This window comes from Amaranthus tricolor, chromosome 6, assembly GCF_026212465.1.
Source record: "Amaranthus tricolor cultivar Red isolate AtriRed21 chromosome 6, ASM2621246v1, whole genome shotgun sequence".
Classification (NCBI taxonomy): Eukaryota; Viridiplantae; Streptophyta; class Magnoliopsida; order Caryophyllales; family Amaranthaceae; genus Amaranthus; species Amaranthus tricolor.
The window spans coordinates 7,572,075-7,597,392 of NC_080052.1; the positions used below are offsets into that span (position 1 = coordinate 7,572,075).

A 25,318-nucleotide genomic window follows, 5' to 3' on the forward strand; every position below is an offset into this window, starting at 1 on the left:
CTCTGATATGTTAAAAATCAAACAATAACAAATTATATGACAAAAAAAAATTTATAAATTAATAAATAAACTAACATATTATTCTTGGAAAATAACTCATAAGTAGATGTTATCGATAATTAATTAAAAATTAGTATTTATTAAAGAAAAACTAACAAAATATTATATTATTTACGGTTTTCATAAAATTAAATGAATAAAATTTCTTAGGTTTGGTGGTTTTTTAAAAACATTTCTCATGTCGAAGGTTCGAAGGTTGATGCATACAAAAAATTATTATTCATTACCTTAGAATTTTTCCAGAAAAAAAAAACAAAAAAAAAAAAGAAGAAGAAAGAACTCCTTCAAAACTGTGTTCGTCAAATCTCTGATCAAATTCCGTCAAATAGAAAAATCCCCAAAAATGTTCTCAATCCGAATTCATTCAGTAGATACAGACCATCCTCTATTTCGTTCTCTTCCATCTAATTCAAATCCTGACCCTAACCCTAAAATTGTCGAACGCAGAGGCATAATTCATCTCTTTCGTACTCTTGAAGGCCACTCTTCATCTTCAAATTTATCTAATCTCCTCTTTATAGTCGCTGTTCCTAATTATTTCTCCTCCGATGATCTTCTTCGATTTTTCGGGCCCCAAATTGCCGATTTCACTGAATTGCATATAATTAGGTAATTTGGTTTTGTTCAAATTCAGTTTAGAATTCGTGGTTTTTTTTTTATTTATTTTTAAGTTTGTTGATTCAAATGTGTGATTTTTTTGGTGGGATGATAGGAATGATGGTATAGAGGATAGATACAGTGTGCTTATTCGAACCGGTAATCAAGTTTCAGCTGATGCATTTTATCGTAGCTTCAATGGGAAAAGATTTTCGCCACCTGAGGTTAGTAATCTTTAATTGAAATTTGAAAATTGTAAAATTTGCTATAGAATGACAATATAAGATAAATTTTATTGACAACAACCAATATCTTGATATATGATTAGTAAACTTCTAAAACAGTTAGACTGATTTGAACCAGTTCTCTGTTCAATTTTCTTATACAACTTTCCATCACCCCAATTCCATTTGGGGTCCGATGTACCAATCCCAACCTTGATAGTGATGAAATAAGTTGTTTCTGACTGTTTGATAGCTAGTAGCATGTGACTTTCACATTAATAAAATGTGCACGTTATAGTCCATTGCAATATGAAAGAAAAAAAACTACAGTTCTTTGCAATTTGCTAATAGAGAATTGATCTTATTACTAGAGTTCCTTGAAAATTATATGGATCATATGTGGTGATGCTGGATGGTTTTATTATCATTAGGTTGAGATATGTCACATTCTATTTGTTCTTTCATTGGAGTTTACCAAATTGGCTGAAATTGCTAGCACTCGTCCACCTGGTTACACAGAGTTGCCAACTTGCCCCATTTGTCTAGGTTAGTCTTGCTCTCATCATTTATGGTTTTTTCTCATATACGTTCATAATGATGTTGTTTTTGATTGTAGAGAGGTTGGACCAAGATACGAGTGGAATACAGAGTACACTTTGTGATCATTCATTTCAATGTTCTTGCATTTCCAAATGGACTTATTTGTCTTGCCAGGTTATATCTATTGTTAAACCTCAAGTATCTATCTTTTTTTTTTTTTTTTTTTTTTTTTTTTTTTTTTTTGCAAATGTTGGTGTTTTATAGAGCATTTTGATCATGCTAAACCTTCAGTATTTGGTGAAATGATTTACTGTAAAGAATTGTCGTCTATTTGTCAGCCTACTTGCATAAATTAATGACTGATTGCTAGAAACAATAGGTTAAATCTAATTTCATACTTTTGTAGAAGGATTGGGTGGAAGACTTAGAGCAAGGTGGGTTAGGGAATGAGGAGGAAGTCTCAAGTTTGATTCTACGTTTTAATCCCCGGAGGATTGTGAATAGAATGTGGAAGTGGGATATTCAATTTCTCAAAATCAAATAGTTTCTACATCATCTCCAGATAATTACTTCCTCTCTATTTTCATTTCCAATATATGCTTTTTTCCTGAGAGAATGGTATTAATAAATTTTATTTAAAAGCTTTTCAAAGTTCCTTCCAACCCTCAAGTTAGAGATAATTTCCACCAATCATTTACCCTATAAGGGTCATTGACACGGAAGAAAAAAATTGTTGCTGAATGTTCTTAGTAGGGTTAGATTCATAGAATTAAAATGGTCTCTATTGTGTAATTTTGAAGGCCTTAATTTTTACATGTTTTCCATTAGATTTGTTTCTATCTTAGCTCTTAAGAAGTTGATCAGTTTGGAATTGTAATATTGCCCATCCTTCTATAAAAATAAAAGGAAAAATTTAATAGCTTGTACGACCGAAGTTGTTTTGTTTATTATTTAGCATTAATGGTTGTGTTTCCGCTTCATAGAATACAGAGCAGGTGTAATAACTTTTGACTGGGTTACATTGGAACTTTAACTTAATAAAAATCTTTAGTGTTATATTCAAAATGAAAGCATACTAGCTATAAGAATTTTAGATTCAGAACGCATGTATCTTGTATGGTGCAAGAAGGCCTCAACCCATGGAATAAACACTCCCCCGTTACGTTACGTAACGCCCGTTATATAACTTGTTTGAAAGTTGCCGCGACGTTAAATCCCATTATATAACGGTTCAGGAAATTTCACGATCAAAATGCCACGTTGACCGTTATATAACATGTAACGCCCGTTATTTTACCGTTATAACGATATTTCACCGTTACAACGTTATTTGTCTTCCCGTTAAAATTTTATTTATACCCATTAACTTTAATTATTACGATTATTTAATTTATAGTACTCATAATTTTAGTTGATAAACAAAATAATTAACTAATAACTAATAAGTGAATTAATTATACACTAAAAGAATCAAATATTGCAATTATAATAGCTAGTTGCATATTATTGCATAATAATTGTAGTTCAACAACAAAAATGCAATTATAAGTTCAAAACCCCTTATGTGATTTTTTTTATCCATAAATCACAACACATCGGCCGCGATTTGCGTCATTTCTCTTTATAACCGTTTTCCGCGACACCGTAACCGTTTCCGCAAACGCATCCGCGACCGCGATTTTTTTCTATGCCTCAACCTCATTAAAAAAGAGGCATGAGAATGATGAGGGGCGCTCTATTGCATGTCTATGAGGTACAATTGTAAGAATACCTTAGGCCATGATGTGTATTCTTGATATCCTTACCTCATTCTGATGCTTAAACAACTCCCACAGTGCCCCAACAACCCCCCCCCCCCCCCCCCCCCCCCCAACAGAAAAACCCCACCAAAATAACCCCTTTTTTATCTTCTTATTTAAGAGCAGTAAATTTGTAGAAATGTTTTACATCTCGAGAAGATATGCACCTTATATGCATGTGTTATGAACTGCCATGACTGGTGGAACATGTAATGAAGATGAAGATATTGACTGGAAAATACAGAACAGATTATTAAGCTTTCGAGAGGATAATTTCTCTCCCAAGAAACTATAGAAGTAACAGTTTTTTTTTTTCCTTATAACTCTTCTCTTTTATCTGCCTTATATTTGTAGAAATGAGATACTGTGTCTCCTTTTCCTATCATTGCTTACCTTCTCTATCAAGCTTAACAAAATTATACTGTGGTGCCTTTCATACCCCTTATAGTTAATCTATTATAGGATGAAGTGTGTACTTTTTCATGATGCTTCATGCTTTAGCCGGAATCCCGTTGCACCTTCAAACTCTTCAAATGAAAAATACAATTTCATTTAAACTATCAATTAATGGTGGCAGTGTCTCAGGGTAACCAGATAACCTTGGTCAGCTTTATTATGTTTGAACAGTTGGAAAAGATTTTTCGGCAACATGAGAATATGACTTAATATACTGCTTGTGCTATTATATTGTACATCCTTGTGTGCTTGTTTTCATTTTGACCCAAAAAACTTTCCTTTTGCTTTGGTTAAAGACGAGCTATACGAAATATTTTGGACCTCAAGTCTTGTGTTTCCTTGTAGTATGACAAATTACAATAACACCTTTATTATGTTCTCAATATGTGCTGATTTTAGTGGTTCAGTAGCTTATGAATTTCTATAGTGAGGAATAACACCTTTATTATGTTCTCAAGTAATGAGGAATAATGATCAATAGCCTAGAATAAATATGTTCTGATCTTTAGAGGTTTGCATGTCATCAGGTTTGCCGATTATGCCAGCAGCAGGATAATAAACCCAATTGTTCTGTTTGTGATACATCAGAGAACCTCTGGGTCTGCATCATTTGTGGCTTTGTTGGGTGTGGGAGGTAAAATGATTCAAAGTCGAGTCCACTTAACAGTTCTTTGGCTCATGAATCTGTTGCACTTGTTTTAGAAGTCCTTGATTTTTCCACATTCATGCACAAACACAAATTTTTACTTGTTTAACTTGGTTTGAGGGTTCAACATAGAGCTTGATGCGTTGCATGGAATTAAAGTCCTAGTTGTGGTTTGGACATACAATTGATGAGTTCTATGGCTGTTGGGTTTATTACTTTTATATACTTATTGCTTTATTTTAATTTAAATTCGACATAATAAAGATCAAAGCAAGTTTAGAAATCACTTGTATCTAGTTGCTAAATGGTTTGGCTGCTTCTGATTATTGCTAATGAATCAGTACACTTCAGTATGCTTAAATAGTAGTTAATTATTAGTTTTGGAGTCTTTCAATACCGAACCTGTTCAGCAAGTTGAAAGGCTGTGGCTTTTTGTTTTTGCACTCTTTTAGTTTCCTATAACTGATCCGTAAGCTCTATTCAAAGGGCACATATGCATGAATAAAAAGCAGAGTTGAACATAAAAACAAAAAACCTGTAGTTTTAAAAATTGTTTATCTACGTGTCTATCCAAATAAGCAGTAATTCAATTAATACTTTGTTCGTGAGCATTAATCTTAGGGGAGATTGAGTGTGTTCTTGTCTCAAGCCTAGAACTCTAAAACATTGAGTTTGTCCGTGTGTTTTGGCCTCATTTTTGTGAGCTTTGTAATGCTGCCCAAATGTGTTTGTTCTTGTTTCCTTCAAGTTCAAATCATCAATCAATATTTTTGAGGGTAATTCAACACCTACAATATAAAATAATCATATCTAGCCTAAGTGGATACTTTAAAAGATTTGCTTTTTACTGCTTTGTAAATGATAAATGCTGAAGATTCCTATTGTTGCTTTTAGGTATAAAGAAGGACACACTTTCAAGCATTGGGAAGATACACACCATAGCTATTCTCTCAATTTAGAGACTCAGAGAGTTTGGGATTATGAGGGGGATAGTTATGTTCACCGGTTAAATCATTCCAAAACTGATGGAAAATCAGTACTGCTCGACTCACAGTGCAAGTCCCATGATGGAGATTGTGGTACCTGTGACCACAGCGAAGATTCTGAAATTGGTGATGCTCTCTTCAGCAGCAAAGTTGAAGCGGTTTTTTTCTTTAATGACTTTTTTACATTTGATAAAACCTTTGGTGGTGATTTTTTTTTTTAAATTATGCTATGGTTAATATTGAACCACTCATTTATCTGGAACCATAAACCTGAGTCAAGTGCTCCCATTTAGTTTTAACATGTTTTCCTGAAGTTTGAACATTCAATTCTTGTATACTAGCCCAAATATCTGTTAAGATCTAATTGCTTGTTATATCTTCTATGCAACAGATCACTGATGAGTACAATCATCTTCTTGCTACTCAACTGGAGAACCAAAGACAGGTGACTTTTGCTATGATCAGGACTTCACTTAGTTTGGCTAGTGTTTGTACTTCCTCTGTTTTATTGGCATGCTTGAGGAACTAAGCATGTAAGCCTTTTTGGGGTTAATTCCTAAAAAACCAAGCATGGATCACTTTTGATTAATCAATGGCAATACATTTCAAATAGAAAAGTATTGAACTAAAGTGAATCTTTCATGAATGAGAAGTATTAATACTAAAATACTAAAACCAAACTTTTAAGTCTCTCGTGTCACAAACACATTTTTTGTGCCCAAATTATAAAGATGGTATTGGTACTTATTTATTAGAAAGATAAGCTAAATTTTTTTAAAGCTAAATTGAGTACTTAATCAATGAAACTATTTACATACATGAAACTATCAAATATTTAAACACCTAACAATAATTATATTGCCGAATATTATTTTATGGAGGAAATCGTCAGTGCCAAATTCAAACTATTTGCACACTAAACAAAGAGATGAAGTGCTTCTTTAGACGATTAAAAAGGTGTTGCTTGCTAAAATGCTCGACTTAGGCTAAGGAGTTGGGTTTTGAAATTTGTTACGTCCTCCGTAAAAAAGGCAATGACTGATAAATTTTCAATTTTGTCTCCTTTTCCAGTATTATGAATCTCTACTTGTCGAGGCTAAAAGTAAAAAGGAGAATACCGTTGCTGAAGCAATAGAGAACGCTGTAACAACAAAGATACACGAGCTACAGTGCAAACTTGAAAATTGTGAAGAAGACAAAAAACTTGTTATGGAAGTGAGTTCTCTTTATTTTATTGAACTTTTTGATGATAAATGTTCGAACATATGAAAGAATCATTACTTTGTCTTTAATTTATCAATATTGTTACTCTACATTATTTTTCATTTGCTCAACATACCTATTACTCTTGTTTTAGTTGAATCACTCTCTAATCAAGGGCCAGGAAGAGTATAAGAAAAAGCTGAAGGAAATTGAAGAGAGGTTAGATTTCTGCTGAGAACTTTATGTTTTGGTGTCATTATTCTGTAATATACTTTCTCCACCACTGGCAAATAATAGGAATCGTTTTCAAAATGTGGTCAATATTTTAACAAGGCAGGCAATGCAAGCATCATAACATCAAGGGCTAATCGAATACAATCTCTTTATCATTACATTACAAGGGTAGGTTGAATGCATCCGTCCCTGCAAACCCTGTCTTGGTCTTGGTGGGAGCGGATTAAAGGCTTTAGCGTGACGGAAAAAAACATTATGACATGATTTTTATCAGCAATGTTTCTATTAATTGACCTCCAGGGGAGGTTCTGATAAAAATATCACAATTTTTATAAATTGGGCCCTTTAAAGAATTTATCAATTTTTGCTCCGCCCCTGTTGACCTCCTTTTACTTTCATGATGTCATTTTGATGAGAGGAGGCTCTTTGTGTTTAGACTTTATCACAAATCTTGATTTCCTCTTTTGTGCCAGGGAAATGAAATCTCTGAAAGCAGGGGAAGAGCATATACTTGATCTGGAGGAGCAGGTAATATCTTTTCACTCTTTCTTATCAGATTACATAAGGCTTTGGGCGAAGTTGCTAGAGTCTTATACATTTGACTTGTGATCTCCCGTGGACAAAAACTTCTTACATAATCTTGATTTTGGCAATAACAGATTAGAGATATTAAAATCTACATTGAAGCGCAAAGAAAAATTGGCAGTGTAGGAGATGCAGGTAGCCTAAAAGGAGGAACGGTGTTGCCTGTGCCTCAAATGCAATCCACTCCTTCCAATACCAAGAGGCGTACGAAATCTGGGAGACACCGTAATTAGTTTTCTTGTTAGTGCTTGCTGCTTCATTTTTGTGTACAGAAAACGTTTGTGAAATAATAGTCAATGTAAACCGATGTAAATGCACCCTTCATCTGGACTCAAATCAATTGGTATCTCTATGTGCATCTTTCTTTATGACCGAAACACAAATTTATAATGACACATTGGGAGCCATTGCTGATTAGGGAAAAGAACAAGTTGATGAGATAAGAGCGAGCCGCGCTTGTGGATGGTGAATGTAAGCTCGTGTATTATTTAAAGAATCGTTGCAAATTGGTTTTGACTTCGACAAATGTAGCATATTTAGTGGGATAAAGAAAGTAGGAAATTTTTCATTAAAAGGCCAACATTTAATTCATTTGCACATAAATGATTAACCTTACGTTTATTCTACAATAGTCTAACCTTTTGCTCTTATTTGCAATGAAAGAGCAATGAAGAGTAAAAACAACATTTGAAGGAAATTAACAATACAAACAATAAACACAAATATTTACGGGTTTACCCAATATAAATAATATTTTGATGTAAATATTTTCCAGAAAAAGATTGAAGGTACAATGATGTTGATAAGTAATATCACTAGAAAACAAATACTATTAATATTTTTCTCGATGCTGAGTATGTCTAATTTTTTTCTAAATTGAATATTTTGATAAATACTTTCAAGAAAAAGACATTTATAAGACTTATTAATCTTGCAATTTTGTAGTGACAATCATGTATATTACAAATTATAAGAGGGATACGTGGAACAAGTGTACAATTTCATTTCCCAATAGAACCAAGAGAGCCTATTGAATTCATGTTTGTACTTGATACAATATAGGAATATAATTAAATTTTTTTTAGTTGTAAATTTATATTATTTTTCATACTTTGTTAGCAATTATAAAGAATATCTTGCTTCTTTTAATTGTTTTATTTCTCATGCTCATTTAATTATTTAGAAAATTTATGTATATAAATACTCCCTTTTATTCTTTTTAAATGTCACATTTGATTTTTCAACATTATTCATAAATCACTCTTATTATGTAATTTGTTTATAATCTAAAAGTTAAAACATAGTCAAATGAATTCTTATTTAATTCGTCTATTTATAAATTTTATTAATGTCAACTTTTTATAATTTTACTGAAGCACAGTTAGAAATATTTAAGATTGAAATAGTATATTAACAAATATGTTATAACCAAATAAAACATTTAAAAGGAGGTAGAAGGGAGTATAAATATGCTCCTTTTTTCTTAGAAAATTAGGAATCTTATTAACAATAGAAAAAAAAGGACTGCAACTTGGAGAACTTAAAACCGCCAGCATAAAAACCCTACTGGAAGAGGGGCCAAGAAGCAGAGCACTCAAAGAAAAGCATGAGTGACCGAGAAAGAAGTAGAGATTGTCACACCAAGTAACACCCACTACCACCTTACACACCAAACAAAAAGAAACCACCTTGCGCACCAATATAGAAAACCCAAACACGTAGAGATTTATCTCACAACAAAACAATCCAATAGCACAAAACCCATCTTCAATCTTTGATAGACCACCACCACAGCAAACACAGAGACTGAACCGCACACTTCAACAGATTGATCTGAAAACCCAAGCACAGCTGACCCAGCACCAAAAAGAGAACCAGCAACAGCTGATCTGATAACCCCGATTGCACAGCAGACCCAAACACCCGCAGCACAATAACCACTTTTGAACAACCAGAACACACCAAGACAGCAGCTGCACCAGAACGTTGTTTTTGACCACAACACACTCCAAGATACACCGATACAGACGCAAGATGCATTGTAGTAACATATGCTCTATATAATGATTAGATTTCATATTTTTTCTAACAAAAGTATACTTTTACGCAAAAATACAGTTAATTCCGTTTATGTTATGGAAAGCTAGTAAATGAGAAATACATTATACATAAGTACTTCAAAAAATTTTGTAAGTATTAGCCGTTACAGAGAGTACGGATACAGAACTACGTTGCAATAGAATACATGTTTTCATCGACCTATTAGACTCTAAGAGTAGTATCCCCAACTGACCGAAAAAAAAAAAAAAAAAAAAAAAAAAAAAAAAAAAAAAACACTAATCTTAAAAAAATCGGGTTTCTTCTAGTAAAAAGTTATTAAAAAAAGGAGGTGAATAAATACTTCCCAACGTCCGTCCAAATCAAAGAAAAACATATGGGGTTAGTCATACGGATCTTGTCAATGACAGATCCATCCTTCCCTATGGATAAACAACCAGAACGCGACTATAATCTCATTGAAGAAATGCAACAGCTAATTGTATACTAGAGAATGTGGTTGCCTAATCCGTTGCGCCTCATCAATGAGAATAATCTCCAATTCAGAAGGTTGGTTAATGACCTTTTTTACCCCTGTAGCTTCCCTCTGAAAAAAGTGCGGCGAAACCAGGAGCAAGGTGACTGTACAAAAAGACATTTCGTTTGATTAGCGAAAAGCAGAGTGTTTGAATCATCTTTGTGGTTGGTCTGTCCCAGCTGCTCCAGATGCATTGCTAGTGCCTGCGCCATTTTCGGCAGGAGGAGAAGTACCCCATTGCCCATCTGATTCTAGCGGCTCAAGCACACAAACGCCACCATCAGTAAGTCCTAGTGCAAATTGATTAGCTTCTGACGGATGTGCTGCGATGCACAATGGATACACTCTCATACTGTCAAAGCAACAAGAATGTCAGCTTGTTAACACAATTATGAATAAAATGGTTATTCATACTACAGTAATCAGAAACCAAAAACTTCCTATTTCGGAACTTTTGTTTTCAAAAGTCTAGATTAACGATTCTGATTTTTTTTTTTCTTTTCTTTTTTTTTTTCTTTTCTTTTTAGACATTTTCTTTTCTTACCTTCTTTACTCAATTTTTTTGTTGTAAAATAAAAGTGCACCTACATTTCTTACGTATCCAAAACTCTAAATTAACATTTCTCGAATCCATTTCTGTTCCCGTATCAAATCAAATTTCGTTCGTAACGTTGATTCATACCAACTACCAAGTGTCAAATGCCATGCTTGGTAAAAATTAAGCTGTATATACCTTGGATTAGGAGGCAAGTATGCATTTGGATTAATCCGACATCTCATTCGAAGGTTTGAAGCAGTAAGAATGCTGACGCTTCCATCTTCTAAGCTAACATATATGGACTGGCTATCACAGGAATACATAGCATGTGTTATAGGGCCTTTTGATTCAGGAGCACACCACTGAAGAGAGGAAAAAAGGTCATTTTCAGTCATCAAATACGAATGTCAAACGATTAGGTCTATCAGCAACTATCCATAGAGGAAAAACCTGTTTAAGACATTCAAGTTTTGGAGCCTCGTATATAGCAATTTGTGTTTCATGTACAGCCAACAAATGAGTTTGATCTTGATGGAATTGAACCCGTGTATCAACAAGGGGATTCACAGTTCGACCACTAGGGATTTGTAAAGATTTACTAGCCAACTTATCCCAAGCATCCATGCTCCAAACACACAGCTGAAAAGATGAGCAATGAATAATGAGCCGTTATCAATACGACTAATCAAAAAAGATACAAATGAATACCAGAAGAAAAGTATGACATGTTGCATAAAGTTTTTTTTCGAAATGCTCACGAAGTATTTTTTAAAAGAATTTTACTAGGACTTAATTAACATTGAGTTTTATAAGATAGTGTTGCACACAAAATTACAGCAAGAATAGAGGCAACGGAAATCACTTGGCTTGGTAGATCCCAAAGAAGTAATTGACAATTTCCTCATTAAAGAATTAGGGGAGTAAAATTTCCCTTCCCCTTTTTACATCTTCACATTGCTTTGGTAGTGTTACTTTTGCATCAGTTCCATCCAACATAAATACAGCTAGATCTTTTCACTGTATGTGATAGCCAGTGTGCCCTTTAGGCTATAGTTGTGTGCACAATTGTTACCTGGAACACAAATCGGTACAGGATATGGGACGTGCGAAGGGAACGGGGAACACTACTTAATCAGGGACGATCAGAGATGAATGGATAATAATTAATAAATTAAGTCTGTTGAAAATAACTCCAAATTCAATAATATGCTCATACAGGGTAGTAAAACATTCAAAAAACAATCGTTCATTACAGTAAAAGCATTAATTTTCTCATAAAAAATTAAAATCTAATGTTTTAGTCACTGATTCATAAATGTAAAGTTGAAAAGTCAATAAAGAAAAGCATGTGGGGCCGTGACAATGAGAAATCATTTAGGTTTAGTGTAAGCTAACAAAAGAATATGAGCAGGCAACTGTACATCACCATTCACCGCCTCTCGATTTTTTAAAATTCTATGTTTCTTTCTCTCTTCTGTTATTTTCTTTTTCTTAGATAAGGGTCACCAATGTCAACTAATGGGTTGTATTCGTTGCACAGACAGGACAAACAATCTGGGTCACAATTTGCCAGTCCATTCCGTGTTCCAGGTAACTATGGTTTGCACAAGCAATAGCAAACAGTACATCATATTATTACCTGAGAATCAGCACCAGAAGATACAAGCACATTTTGAACATTAGAGAATGCCAGGCCAGTAATTCTCTTCTGATGCCCTTTAAGTTTAATCTTAACCTGTATAAATAATGCATCTAACACGTTAACAATTAGAGTTGGATAACTTCCGCATAAAATATAGATTAGAAAAAGTTAACAAAGTTATGACCTCATCAACTCGAACATTGTATATTTGAATGGACGAATCTTCCATGCCAATGGCAATAATGTTGTTATCTTGAGGATGAAACGCCAAAAATGTTGCCGCAGGTGGTGGTGGCATGAATGTTGTCATTGTCTGCATTATGAAAACTCAACATAAGGTGGGCCGACTAAAAAGCAGACCAATGTAGGAACTAAAGTCAACAACAGTGACCCCTCTCCAGCTGTGGGCTAGCCAAAGGAAGAGAAAACTGTGCACTTGAAACAAAAAAGGATAATTCAATCAATGAAAAAGGAAAGGTCCTTGAGCAACTTCAGGCCTAGCAAAAAATAAATGGGCCCTTGGATACTCAAGGATGCGCTTGTAAAGGGAATGGTAATCGCATAACAAAGAATTTAAAATAAAGCACAGTTATTTTGCAAGATATACGGATGCCTTCTTGCAACTACTTGTAGGTCGTAGGGTGGCAACTGCATGGGGACTGGATGAAAGAAAATTGTCATCGCGAATTACCTTGAAAGTCATCATGTTGAATAAGGAGATCTTCCCTCCTGAAGCGGACATAACATAAGAATCATTCTTCGAAAGTGCAAAGCAAGAAACTGCATCTTCAGGATTTGTGTCACTTAAATCATTGGTCATCAATATCCCACTTGAAGGTTGCCATAGTTGGGGAGCAATAGTTGCAGTTGCCTGTAAATAGAAGAGTTAACTCGAGTGAAAAGGAAATAACACGGCCATATGAAATTCTGGGTTCTAAAAACCATACCTTAGTCGAGCTTCTGTCATTCCTAGGCCATTTCCAAAGCTTGTGTACAGCATTCGATGCTAGTGCCAGTATAGCAAGTCCTGAATTTGTATAGATCAACCTTGAGACCTAAAATAATAAAGAAACGACGATCAACATATGGCCTTTCAACTATAATAAGACCACAAAAGATGCACAGGAAAACCAACAAATAGAAGACAGAAATCAACCACTTCCCAAAATATAGAACTGCAGGAGGAAATATAGTTCAACCTTTAACTCATAGAAATTGCTGGATTAATCATGTATTTAAGTTCCAGCCAAATATTATATGGAATGAAAAGCATATACTACCTACGCTTAGAACTGAATATCAGGAAAACTCCTATAAAAAGCGCTCAGCCATCCACAGCTCAACAAGTTTGGGAAAAAATTCTAGCATAAGCAAAGAAGTTGTTCACAAAAACACATTGGTTGGCATGGCTAGAGAATCCTAACTGGTACAGAGAGAGAGGGAATTAATCCAAAAAAAGGGATAAGAACCAAACATCTCACAAGGGTGAAAGGGAAAGCCCTCAACCACTAGGCTAACTAATAATTCTCAGATAAGGTAGCAAAAATGTAGGTAATATCAAAAGTATAGCATCAGAACAGTTTTATAACATGATGATAAGTGTATACTTGTCAAAATACAGGCTTGGGCCTGGGAGTTTCTAAACAAGAATTTATAAATTAGGCCAGTAAGAAGAAAAAACTGTTGAGAAGAAAACTATAGACATCCAAGTATCCAACCTAAACAAAACAAATAAAGGTTTAAAGGAAAACTTGTCAGGTCCAGACCCTACCCTCATTGCTGATATACTATCAGGAAGTCTGAGCGAACGACACTGTGAAGATTCACTTATTTCAGTTAACTTCCAGATCTTTGACTTATCAGCTGACTCATCTGGAAACTTTGGTTTCACATCTACCACGCTTCGATTATCAGCATTCTGCCAAAATCCGAAGAAACTTTCATTGCAGGCATATATTGCTAGATACACTAGTCCCAACATTTTATGAACATGACTCAATCGTAGACAAAGACAAAAACAAAGGTATACCATAGCAACCATGGCTGGCACAGGAGCTGTTCGATCTGCAATGCTGGCTCCAACAGCAGCATTTGCAGTAGGAAATACACCCATTGTAGGGCCCTGGATAAGCAAAAATGAGATTTAGTTAGCAACAGAAAGGGTTTTACTCTTGGAGCTAAAATCAGGAACATAGAGAAAAACCATTAACTAAGGGGGAAAAATGTGAGAACACATACCTTGACAATCGCAGCAGAAGCGGAAGCGGAATTATCAAATGGACGATTCTCTACAGCACGCAGTAACCTAAACCCTTCTGTATTAGCTAGAATTTTTACACCATTGTCACTGGTTGATACAGCCAATAAAGTTCCCTCCTTATTAAACCGAATACAAGGAGAAGCCTGGAATATAACAAAAGGAGAGTAAGGAACCAGCATTCTTGATAATAAAAAATCATAAAAACATTCAATTTTTTCCAAAGAAAAATACATTACCAGCAACCCCCCACCAGCATCGGCTGTAGCTAAAAGGTTAACACTATCCATATCCCAAAATTTGACAGAAAACTCATCCCCAGCAGCAAGGAATCTGTTCTTTGTGGTATCAAAATGGACAACTCCCACAGAACGCTTTCCAAGGCTAAGGTATGTACGCTTGACAGTTCCTTCACTTTCATTCCATTCCACTAGGAAGGATTCTCCCTCTTTGTTAGTCCCGCATGAGAACAATCTTGAGGAGAGAAAAAATACATTCTTTGTAAATAAGATGCAGAGACAAAACACAAGTTCAATACACTTTACCAATTTCAGAGATGTACTGGGAAAGATGCAACTGATACTTTACCTTGAGCCATCTGCACTATATGCCATCCTCGTTGATGAGTGACCTGGCGCATCATAATCTACCCTAGAACCCACGTTGTCATACAACCATGCTTTTATTTTTCCATCCGTTGCGGTTGAAAAAATGAACTGAAATAAGTGCAGTTAATTTCAGTTTCCAGAAAAAACAGCAGAACATGTGGTTATCCCACTTTTATTCATGGCAGAAGCCATATAGAAATTCTATGTATCATTTACATAACTTTCATCAAAGTGACACAGCTAGAAATCTCAACTAAAAGTATAGTTGGAAGAAAATTTCAAAGATAATTTGGATGCTATGCACACCTGAATATTCTCCTTATAATGGGGACAAACAGAATACACAGGCGCGTCATGGCCTTCGAAGGTATACTGCTTGGTTCCAGTGACAGCATCCCACACCTAGCGACAGCAAGATTCTCAGGTCTATTCCTGGTAAAAGCAACATAAACATAAAATAATGAAAAATAAAGAGTTGTTACTTACCTTAATAAGTCTGTCCTCTCCACAAGTAACAATAGATAGTTGTTTATTAGGATAAGAGAAGGCGAGATCATTAACACTACCAACATGAGCCTCAATCTGTCAAGGAGAGATGCCAACATTTAGGATTCTACAAACACAAACCAATATACAAATTCTTAATCAAGAAAATCTCATTGTGAGAGCCTTTTTCAATGGGTTGACCAAAATTATTATTATTATTATTATTATTATTATTATTATTATTATTATTATTATTATTAATAATTAAAAACGGAAAAAAATGTAAAAGCGGTTTTTAATAAATAAAAAAAAACAAATTTTAAAGTTCAAATAAAACTAAAAGCGTTAAACGACTTAGAAGCATTACAAGCAGTTCTATAATATTTCTATCTCACTTATTCACTAAATCACAATCCCTCTTTCTATTCCGTCATTACTTTCACAATTTTTCGTCCCATAATCCCTCAATCTATCATTTTCTCCATTAATTTATCTCAAACATTACATTGAGTAACAGTTCTGCAGATAATGTTACCTTTTCCCAGCTTTTGAGTTTTTAGTATTTTTGAAAAAATCTGTTCAGGTAATATTTTTTGCTTCATTTGCAGATTCCTCGAATGTACTTGAAGAATGTATATATTGCGTTAATAAAGAAGAATGAGACGAGAAAGCTGGTCATTAAAAAAGCAAAGAAGAACAAGCGAAGAAGTATCTTGATGAAAAAACATTAAAAAAATTTCTAATTTCTTATTCATTACAGAATGTCATCTCCTTACCATGAATCAGGCTTTGTATTCGGTTATTTTTTTTTATAATTAAATTTTTTTTTTCAATTTATATTTATTGCCAATTTTTTCACCGAATTAAATCATTCATCCTTTTTTTTCCTTTTGGTGAAATCATGCTTTGGGTCATGTATTTAATTTTTTAAAAATATTTTCATTATGTTTATTGGGCTACTCGTATGGTCTTATGGTGAGACGACCTCGTACAAGACGCACTGAAATCAATATATTAGACTTGATAAAGAAGCTGCTAAGTACACAAACCTCCAAATGGTTTCTCAAATCATTGGGGGCGTGATAGGAGTAGATATGTACGATATGCTTTGAGTATGCAACACCTGCATTATTGAAAAAAGAAGATGAACTTCACAGCCAATAGCAGGATGAATTTACTGAAAATGAAAGGAAAAGAGCTCCACAGAGCAGAAACTCCTTGAAGCATACTGCACAACTTAAAGCATTAAATCCAAGAATATGGCAGTTAGCACGTATATAGATTACCAAAAACGGTTCCATCAGGACTCCACGTGACACGATTGATTGATGCAGTATAATCACTTGCCAAAGAAGCCTATTGAAAGATACCAAGGGTAGCAATAGTATCAGTACATAGAGAATAGTTAGTAAAGAGACACATGATCTACAACTAAATTTTAGAAAACAAACCTGCAGTGGCATAGAACATGAACCAAGTTCCCAAACCTTGAAATTTCTATAAGCAATCCTCTCCCTGCTCACTAATTCCCATACAATGACTTCACCCATATTTGTCCCCACTGAATAACAAAATCAAAAGTTCAATCACAGTAAAAGCGAAAAGAGGTCACTGAAAGAAAAGGTAGCAACCGTGAATAACCTAGGAGCAGAACTTGCTGTGATGGATGGAAATCAAGACTCTTGACAGTAGAACCCTGGTTCAAACTCATAACCACATCCCTCGGCAAGTCAAGAGAAGAATATGAGCTTTGACCATGACTTTGACTGTTGTATGTAACAGGAAGAATGTTCACAGGTAAATTGTTGACCTGTTAGCCAATAAACCAGAAAAAGCATTTCAAAGTTAGAATCTCCTCACAATTATTATACTGCAAGAACCTGACAAACACTTTCCTCAACAAGGACTTGTGCACGAGATAAGTTTAAAAAATTATATCAATCGCAGTACATGATAGTACGATACAATGACGCACATCTAAGTCACCACAATCAAGTACTACACAATGGGAACTTGCGTATATAGGTAAAAGAATCTCAGTATAACACTTTTTGATTGGTCCAAACAGCGCCAACTTTCAATGTCTTTGAGCAAACTTAGAAGTTGCTTTCAGCCTACTATTGATACTTTTTTCAAATGTGACTGGAAAAAAGCAAACAAATTCAAAAATAACTTGATTCAACAAACATGTTGAACTAAACAAGCTTTCTTTTTTGGCAAGATTAACCTCTACAGTCTTTGATCTCAAACATCTAACTATAAAAATATCCCTTTTAATCTCCACCAGCCTTAGTTAATGTCATAATAGTTGATTTTACACGATACACATATTCAATATGTACATTGCAGCATTTATACGGGCAAATTTTGGATTGTTTGGCAAACCTACTTTTGAAAGAATTATGAAATTACACAAGTTAGGTAAAATAGATTTCAAAAGTTCCTACTCTTAGAAACAAAATAAGATAAGGAAAGTTCACAAACTTCTTCTGGAGCTCCAAAAGGTCTATGTCTTTTCAACACGTGCTCCGAATCTGCTGTTTGGTAATCCATAGCCGAATTATTGTTCGGAGGAGTCCTTGGGCGCTTCACTATAGCAGCTTCATGGAGTAGAAATTCCACATCAAAAAGAAGAAATTAGTCATGGAACATGGCACCTTGATCAAAAGGTTTAAGAATATCAAATCAAAAGCAGTAAAAAATACAATATCTTGAGTACACTGCTTTTCATTATGGACATAAGGGGAAATTTTGATTATTGTGCATAGAACAAACATATAAAAAAAAGTAACAAAACACATTAACATATTGCTCAGACAAAACATTCCTGGTACACATACTTGGATTGTTAGAGACACCTAAACCCATGGGCCCGGCAGAAACAGCAGGGTGAGGTACGGGAGATGGATTTGCCATCCATCCAGCAAGCGGTGTTGGAAGGGGAGCTGGTGCAGCCTGAAATGGCTGCAATTTTTGGAACACAAAATCAAACTAACATCTTTCAAAAATCCAAGCACAGAGGAAGTACCAAATCCATGTTCACTTACACCATGAGCACCAAGTGGAGGAAATGCCCCTGCCTTTGGAACAGGAGCAGCATTCATCAATGGATTGGTCACAGGCGACGGTGCACGTGCACCGTTAGGGGGTCCACACGTATGATCCACAAAAAGTGTCTTTATGTCGGGATTAGGCTTAGGATTCTTGCATAGCTGGTGCTGCCAATTCAAACTGAGATTTCATGGTTAAAAATGTCAGGGGAGCTCCAGATTACTTCCAGCTAGATGAAAGCCATGTCGCCAAAAAAAAATTTGTAAGCACCAACCTCTGATTTATAAGAGTCCTTAACCTCGAGTTCCTCAAGGTTGGAAATTGTAGCTTATCCCGAAACAAAGGATTGGCCTCAATCAACTTCTTTAGTTCAGCAAGCATTATGCTTCTAGCTGACTTAGTATCCCCATATTTCGATAGTTGCTCATTTTCTCTGCATTGTTCAACAATTTCCAACAGTTTAATGATGTTGCAAAGAGAGAAAGAGAGCCTTCAAGCATAATATACCTAAAATTTTCCAGGGTTAATAGATGAGTGATTTCCTTGAAAAGTTCTTCATTAAATGCAGAGAAAACCTTCAAATCCTTCACAAGGATTTCCACGGCCTTTGCACGATCTCGCCTGCAATTGCAAAGACAAAACAAGCCCAACAAGATAAGAGCTCAATTCATTAACTTAACAAGCACATATTATAAAAATTGCCTAGAAGTACTTGCCTATCCAAGGCCTCTAGGTACTTTTGCTTCCTGATTTCAAAAAAAATCTTCATGGAGTATCTATTATCATCAACTTTTGTGAATCCAGACAAGTACTTTTCTGCCTCATCCCACTCTCCACCAGTAACCAAATCCTCAAAATACCTCATATTGAAATAAAACCCAGACTCTTGCTCCAATCTGACCAACAAGTATCACAATATAGCATCAGATTAAGACATAACATACATAAAAGCTCAATCAAAGCAAATCAAAAGATTTGAAATTGGCATTACAAATAATCTCTTTACCCAAATAAGCAACACAATCCACCGTAAAACATCTACAAGACAAGATGAATATGACTACTAATCATCTTTCTCAAATTGTTTCTGTTGTGCAAATAATATTTTTATTGACACCAACAATGTAATTACAATGAATAACAAGAGGAACTAATATACTATGATCTTGATAGGCAAAATAAAGGAAAAAAATATAGTGTTATTTCAATGGCAATCAAGGCAAATCTCCTTTCCTAAAGCTATACTTCTCCCCCTTTGGTGTCTTGGGAATGTGATTTAAAATCTGCTCCAAGATACAATGAATGCTAGTATTGGATTGACATAATGTCAACAAAATAATAATAAGCTTTTGAATGGAAGAAAAAAGACAATTTTCTCAGATAAAATTTGCAACGACTATGATGGACCAGCCTATCAAGGGCAGAAGAGACGAATAGAGGAACGAGTGAGTGGGAAGGATTTCATATTTCATTTCATGCACAACCAATTATCACATGCTAGTATTTATAGCTAATAAGTTTAACAACTTGTTGATTAACATAAAATTGGTTACAAAATATTCCCTTCAAGAAGATACTCCCATAACAGTATCTCATGCCATTGTTTTGGGGATTGTATGAGCTCGTATAAAGACATAATTAACTTAAACACCTTGCTTTTTTGTTCTTCCAAACAAACCCTTCCGGTTGTTTTATAGTATAAACTTCTTCCTCTAATTCTCCATAAAGAAAAGTTGTTTTTACATCCATTTGATGTATTACAAGATCTTCCAATCAGAAACCTTATCGGGGTTTTTCTTGCAACTAGTGCGTATGTATTGAAACAGTCGGTACATGGTCTTAAAGTGAATCCTTTTGCCACCCACCAATCGTACCTTGAACTTGTCAATAGTTCAATCGACCTTGATTTTCTTCCTAAAAATTGACTTGCAACCAATAAATATGCAACTTGGAGGAAGTTCTATCAATACCCAAGTATTGTTACCAATGATCGAGTCCATCTCATCACAAAGACTTCATTCTATGCCATAAAGGCAGAATCAGCAGAAAAACCAAATGTTCATAATCTAAACGGTACTCTTGATGTCCTGTCCCAACTTTAAATTCAAAACAGGCGAACACTGCAGAACTGAGTGCATATTAAACACACTCCAGTAATCTCCATACGGTATATAAGATTACAAGTCTTAAATATTTCTATCAAATAATTTCATCTGGTATATATGAAGTTGTGGGATAGCGTTGCAAGCATAAAAATTCAAAGTTAGAAATGCTGAATTCTCACCAAACCACATTCATCAATCAATTATCATATCTTAACCAAATTATAATAAATGTCACAGTTAAGAATTAGGAAAGAAACAAAATCAGAAGTACAAGTAAGTTCCCTTGTATTATCAGCAACCAACCATAACCTTACTACCAAACAAAAAATAATGTAGTTAAATACCCAAATTCAATTTATTCGTTTATTTATTCATTGTTATATAATTAATAAGGCAAAAATCGATATTAGCAAGAGTTAACCATACTATAACACGAATAATTTATATTACGACTTATTCAAAGATTTCACAGATTAAAAATCAAAAAAATTAACAAAAATAAAACAAAACAATTAATCTAAATTACCTATGAACACTTTCTTTAAATTTCTCCTCTTCAAGAAACTGAAGTATCAGAAAAACTAATTCCCTGCTTAATGAGGTCATTTTTCTTCAACTTCTCTTGATTCAACTCCAAATCTCAGATCGCTTCCTGAAAAAAATCAAAAAAAATTACAAAAAGAATCTCCGAATCACTAATTTTCACTAACACAAAAATTAATCTCAAACATCAAAACCTAAAATTCAATTCAAAACAAGAATAAAAAAATTTACCTTGAAGAAGAAGCAGATCAGGAAAAACGTTGAATTACTTATATATACTAAAAAGAAGAGAGAGAAAAAACTTCTCTTTTTCCACTGTATCTCTCTCCACCCTCCCTCTCTACGGTTTTTCCTGAGCTTTCTCTCTCCTCAGAAGGAGTTTTTGGGTCAGAGAAGAAAAAATGAGGGGAATTTATAGATTGAAAACAAGGAGAGAGAAAATTAATTAAAACACCTTTTTAAAAAAATAAAAAAGACACGATTTATCCTACGATAATATAAAATCACGATTCATGATATTTTAGTGAGATGGGACGACATAGGTAATTATTGTTTGAAATCCTAATAAATTTGTAATTTCTTCTTCCCTTAATGAAATTCTTACAAAAAATAATTACATTATAGGAATTAAAATAAATAAAATCTTTTAATAGTAAGTATTTTTTATTGACTGAAAATTTAATAGAGAAAATATGGGTATCATAAACATTAAAAAGTATTAAGAGAAAGTTGTGAGAAAATATAAAGACCATAATTAATAGAAAAAATATTTTTGTAAAGTTAGTGGTAATCTTGTTTCATTTATTGTTCCGATAAAATGAAAATGAATAGTGTTATTTTTGTCAAAAAAAAAATTTGTGATATAAATAGAAAGATTTTATGAGAACAACAAATGAAACACCCAAAATAACAAATGAGAACTTCTTTAAGAAATGGACGAAGTTATAAAAATATTTTGCACAAAGATTATACATATTTCATTGAATTAGTTTGATACTTATATAATATTGAAAGAGAGAAATATGTAAAAAAAAAAAAAAAAAAAAAAAAAAAAGAAAAGAAAAGAAAAAAGATGCTATAATTTTTTTCATATAAAAAAATTGTAGTAAAGTAAAGTAAAAGAGTAGGAATAAAAAATATAGCAATTTTTGAGATACAAAGGAAGGACTCCCTTCCTTAATTTGGTATAAAGAGAAATTTGTGATTTTTAAAAAGTGCATATTGATAATAAATAAAAAAAATAAATTGTATAAATGAGATTAAAATAATGTTGAAATATATGAATGATACTAAAAGAAAATACTAAAATATTTTTTATAAATGAAAATGATGCAAAATAAGTAAAATATATTAAGATGCTGAGTGAGATGGATGTACATTTGGTAATATCTTGGGTTGATAGGTGCGTTTACTTATCAACTTAGAAGGGGTGACATTTTGATAAGCAAATCTGATTATTATTACGAAGAGTTTTCTGGAGAGACGTTATGGATTTTGCTAAGGCGCGTGAATACGCGCTTAATAAATGGGAGTTAGGTTGTACTTGGACAACTACCCCATGAAAATGACTTTTTTATTTTTTGAAAAATTATTTTTAAAAAAACATTTTAAATTTTTATTTATTGTTTGATTTCATTATCCATAGTTTCTCTTTATTGTCCAAGTCTAATGTAATGTGTGTTGTACCGTACTGTAAACAATTAATCAATTTGGCTATTATCTTTTAGTGGTCTTATTTAATTTAGTGGTTCTATATAGTGACGAATTTAGGGTTTGAAGTTTCAGGGGCACTAATTAATGGACGAAATTTTAATAGTATTTTGTTTGTAAAATTAACAACTAATTTTTTTATTTCTGCAAACTGACAAGTAAGAAAAAAACAATCATCAAAATTATGATCTTAATCTTGAAAGAGTTACGCATAATTAAATAGTGTTTTCGAATAAAAGAATGCTATTAAAGATATTAATCCTATGCATTACCTGAATTAATAGCAATTTGAACTTATTTATTAAATTCATATCTCTTTATTCAAAATAATGTAACTAGAGTAAAAAGTTAAATATACTCTACAAATAATATGTATCCTGTAAATAAATATTTGATTGATTTATTATATTGCACGTTTTTTATGAGGACGTCTCACCGTGAGAGGCCTTAATTGGGTCAGCCTAAATAGCTTCTTGTACAAGTGTTAATCTAATTTTTCATTTTTTTTATATTTTTTATTAATGGACTGTTGTATGGGACCGTCTCACGGTGAGACAGTCTCATACAAGACTTGCTAAAATTTTAAATACGATATACCATAAAGAAAAATGGAACAAAATAAATCAACTAACATAATAAAAAAGTAAGACAAAATAAATAAATAAGACAACTTACTAAAATGAGGGAGTATTTATCATTTAAAGACTTTAGTATTAATTTTACATTTTTACTCTTACCAATAGAAAAGTCTACTCTAATCATTAAAAGACTTCAGTATTTTATCATTAAAAGACTTTAGTATTAAAAGCCTTTTCCGATAGGGTCATTAAATCTGGTGTGGCTTTGAAATGTAGATAAATTTGATACCATTCAGTGTATTATTAGAGTTGACATCTTTGATGATGTCATATACCTTTTTACCATCGAATTAATAACAAGATTTTAAACTTTTACTATGAGAGACTTTAAAATCCAACATATGGATAAATCGAATCCAATAAATAGATAAAAAGAACTCTATAACTTAGGGAGAAAAAATTTTATTTATAACTAAAAATATAAAAAAAATAAAAATGACAAGAGCCTTACAATCAACAATAAGATTATTTGTAGTCCCAACATTTACAATGAAGGCTAGAGTTTTTTTGAAAGATAAAAGAAAGAGAGAGAAGAGAGAGAAAAAAGAGGTTTGGTTTTGTATTCTTGTTTATTTCCATTAGATTAGTTTAGGCTTTATTTTTATTTTTTTTAAGGAGTTTAGGCAGGCTAATCGTACTTCTTCCGTTTCATACAAAATGGGACATTTATTTTTTTAACACTATTCACTTAACACTCTTAATTTGTACTTTATTTTCAATTTATAGATTAAAACATAGTTAAGAGAAATTTTGTTTGATTCATCTCAATTATTAATATCCACTTTTTATAATATTTTATTATGTATAATAACAGATATTAAGCATTGAATAAGTACATTGGATAGTGTGCAAAAAGTAAATAGAACATTTTGAGTGGAAAGGAGGGAGTAAATCATAATCATATAAATAGATACTAATAAAAGAAATGGAAAATGACACATGACGACTTCTAAAAGTTTTGCCAAATATATTAATTTAATAAATACTACTCCATCTATTTTTTTTGTTTTTCTTGTAAACTTTTTGCACAATTTTTAAAGTAAATTTTGAGTCTTAATATCTCTAAACACGCATCATAAAAAATAATTACAAAACATATAATAAAAAGTATACATTACGACGAATCTAACGAGATCTCACATGTATATATTTTATGATCTATATATGTTTTAAAAATCATAGTTAAATTTTTCTCCAAAATAAAATATTCTAAATGAGAATTAGGAAACGAAGACAGTAATAAACAAATGGAAAATAACGGACTTCTTAAATTTTTGCCAAATGTATTAATTTAATAGGATTATAATTGATTGCATGGTAATTTATGTTTCTAAATAAATTTAAAATTAAATTAGGTAAGTATATTAAGTAAAGTCATAATTGATTGTTTTCCTAAATAAATTTAAAGTTAAATAAGATAAGTATATTTAATATGGTCATAATTAATAAGATAAGTAAAGTCATAAGTATATTTTAAAAATATATTTAACTAAATTGTTTAATTTTGTTTGAGTTAATTCAAAATCAAAACCAAATAACTTTGTTTAAATCGACTCAAAATAAACTCAATTCATTTATAATAGTTAGCTTATTAATTATTTTTTTTGACAAAGTAAATTTTATAAAATATCATAAAAAACAAAAGCTTTACATCTTAATCCAAAGACTTGGGCGACACAACTCTCCCGAAGCTCCAAAGTGGCAAAACAAGCCCCTCATCATATGCTGGGAGGCGCAATGTCTCAAAAGTTTAGACAAGCCTCTAATCAATACAAACAACTGGTGTTAATTAACCGCACGACATTGCTTCCAAATCAGAGTCCTTTCAACTCAAA

At 33.0% G+C, this 25,318-nt stretch overlaps 2 protein-coding genes across 3 annotated transcripts; one reads left to right on the top strand and one right to left on the bottom strand.

The window, feature by feature from the left end:
- Window positions 1-301: 301 nt before the first annotated feature.
- Window positions 302-7,912, top strand: LOC130815176 (BRAP2 RING ZnF UBP domain-containing protein 1). 2 transcript variants are annotated; one of them, XR_009042543.1, is made up of 12 exons: window positions 302-669; window positions 773-881; window positions 1,313-1,427; window positions 1,498-1,595; window positions 4,204-4,310; window positions 5,217-5,466; window positions 5,700-5,753; window positions 6,380-6,523; window positions 6,666-6,730; window positions 6,849-6,913; window positions 7,219-7,273; window positions 7,405-7,474. XR_009042543.1 is itself a non-coding variant. In XM_057681557.1 (11 exons), exons 1-11 carry the CDS (start codon window positions 404-406, stop codon window positions 7,561-7,563), a joined length of 1,422 nt encoding a protein of 473 aa, XP_057537540.1. In that variant the 5' UTR covers window positions 303-403; the 3' UTR covers window positions 7,564-7,912. The 2 variants fall into 2 exon arrangements, 1 of the variants encoding a protein (XP_057537540.1); XM_057681557.1 differs by lacking the exon at window positions 6,849-6,913 and having other exon boundaries at window positions 303-669; window positions 7,405-7,912.
- Window positions 7,913-8,870: 958 nt separating this feature from the next.
- LOC130814671 (topless-related protein 4-like) lies at window positions 8,871-21,526 on the bottom strand. The gene is made up of 26 exons (XM_057680810.1): window positions 21,367-21,526; window positions 21,119-21,244; window positions 19,204-19,383; window positions 18,995-19,108; window positions 18,762-18,920; window positions 18,484-18,667; window positions 18,277-18,400; window positions 17,921-18,036; window positions 17,078-17,246; window positions 16,888-16,997; window positions 16,723-16,792; window positions 16,486-16,559; window positions 15,437-15,532; window positions 15,257-15,352; window positions 14,931-15,058; window positions 14,582-14,816; window positions 14,324-14,488; window positions 14,115-14,207; window positions 13,857-14,003; window positions 13,033-13,140; window positions 12,777-12,956; window positions 12,270-12,398; window positions 12,083-12,178; window positions 10,894-11,082; window positions 10,639-10,805; window positions 8,871-10,257 (listed from the first exon to the last, which is right to left on the bottom strand). Exons 2-26 carry the CDS (start codon window positions 21,196-21,198, stop codon window positions 10,059-10,061), a joined length of 3,408 nt encoding a protein of 1,135 aa, XP_057536793.1. The 5' UTR covers window positions 21,199-21,244; window positions 21,367-21,526; the 3' UTR covers window positions 8,871-10,058.
- Window positions 21,527-25,318: the final 3,792 nt, after the last annotated feature.

Coding starts and splice junctions, on each gene's coding strand:
- LOC130815176 (XM_057681557.1), top strand. CDS start 404: ATGTTCTCAATCCGAATTCATTCAGTAGATACAGACCATCCTCTATTT. Junction 882..1,312: donor AAAGATTTTCGCCACCTGAG/GTTAGTAATCTT, acceptor TATTATCATTAG/GTTGAGATATGTCACATTCT. Junction 4,311..5,216: donor GGCTTTGTTGGGTGTGGGAG/GTAAAATGATTC, acceptor TGTTGCTTTTAG/GTATAAAGAAGGACACACTT.
- LOC130814671 (XM_057680810.1), bottom strand. CDS start 21,198: ATGACCTCATTAAGCAGGGAATTAGTTTTTCTGATACTTCAGTTTCTT. Junction 19,109..19,203: donor TACCTAGAGGCCTTGGATAG/GCAAGTACTTCT, acceptor TTGCAATTGCAG/GCGAGATCGTGCAAAGGCCG. Junction 10,806..10,893: donor AACTTGAATGTCTTAAACAG/GTTTTTCCTCTA, acceptor TCCTCTCTTCAG/TGGTGTGCTCCTGAATCAAA.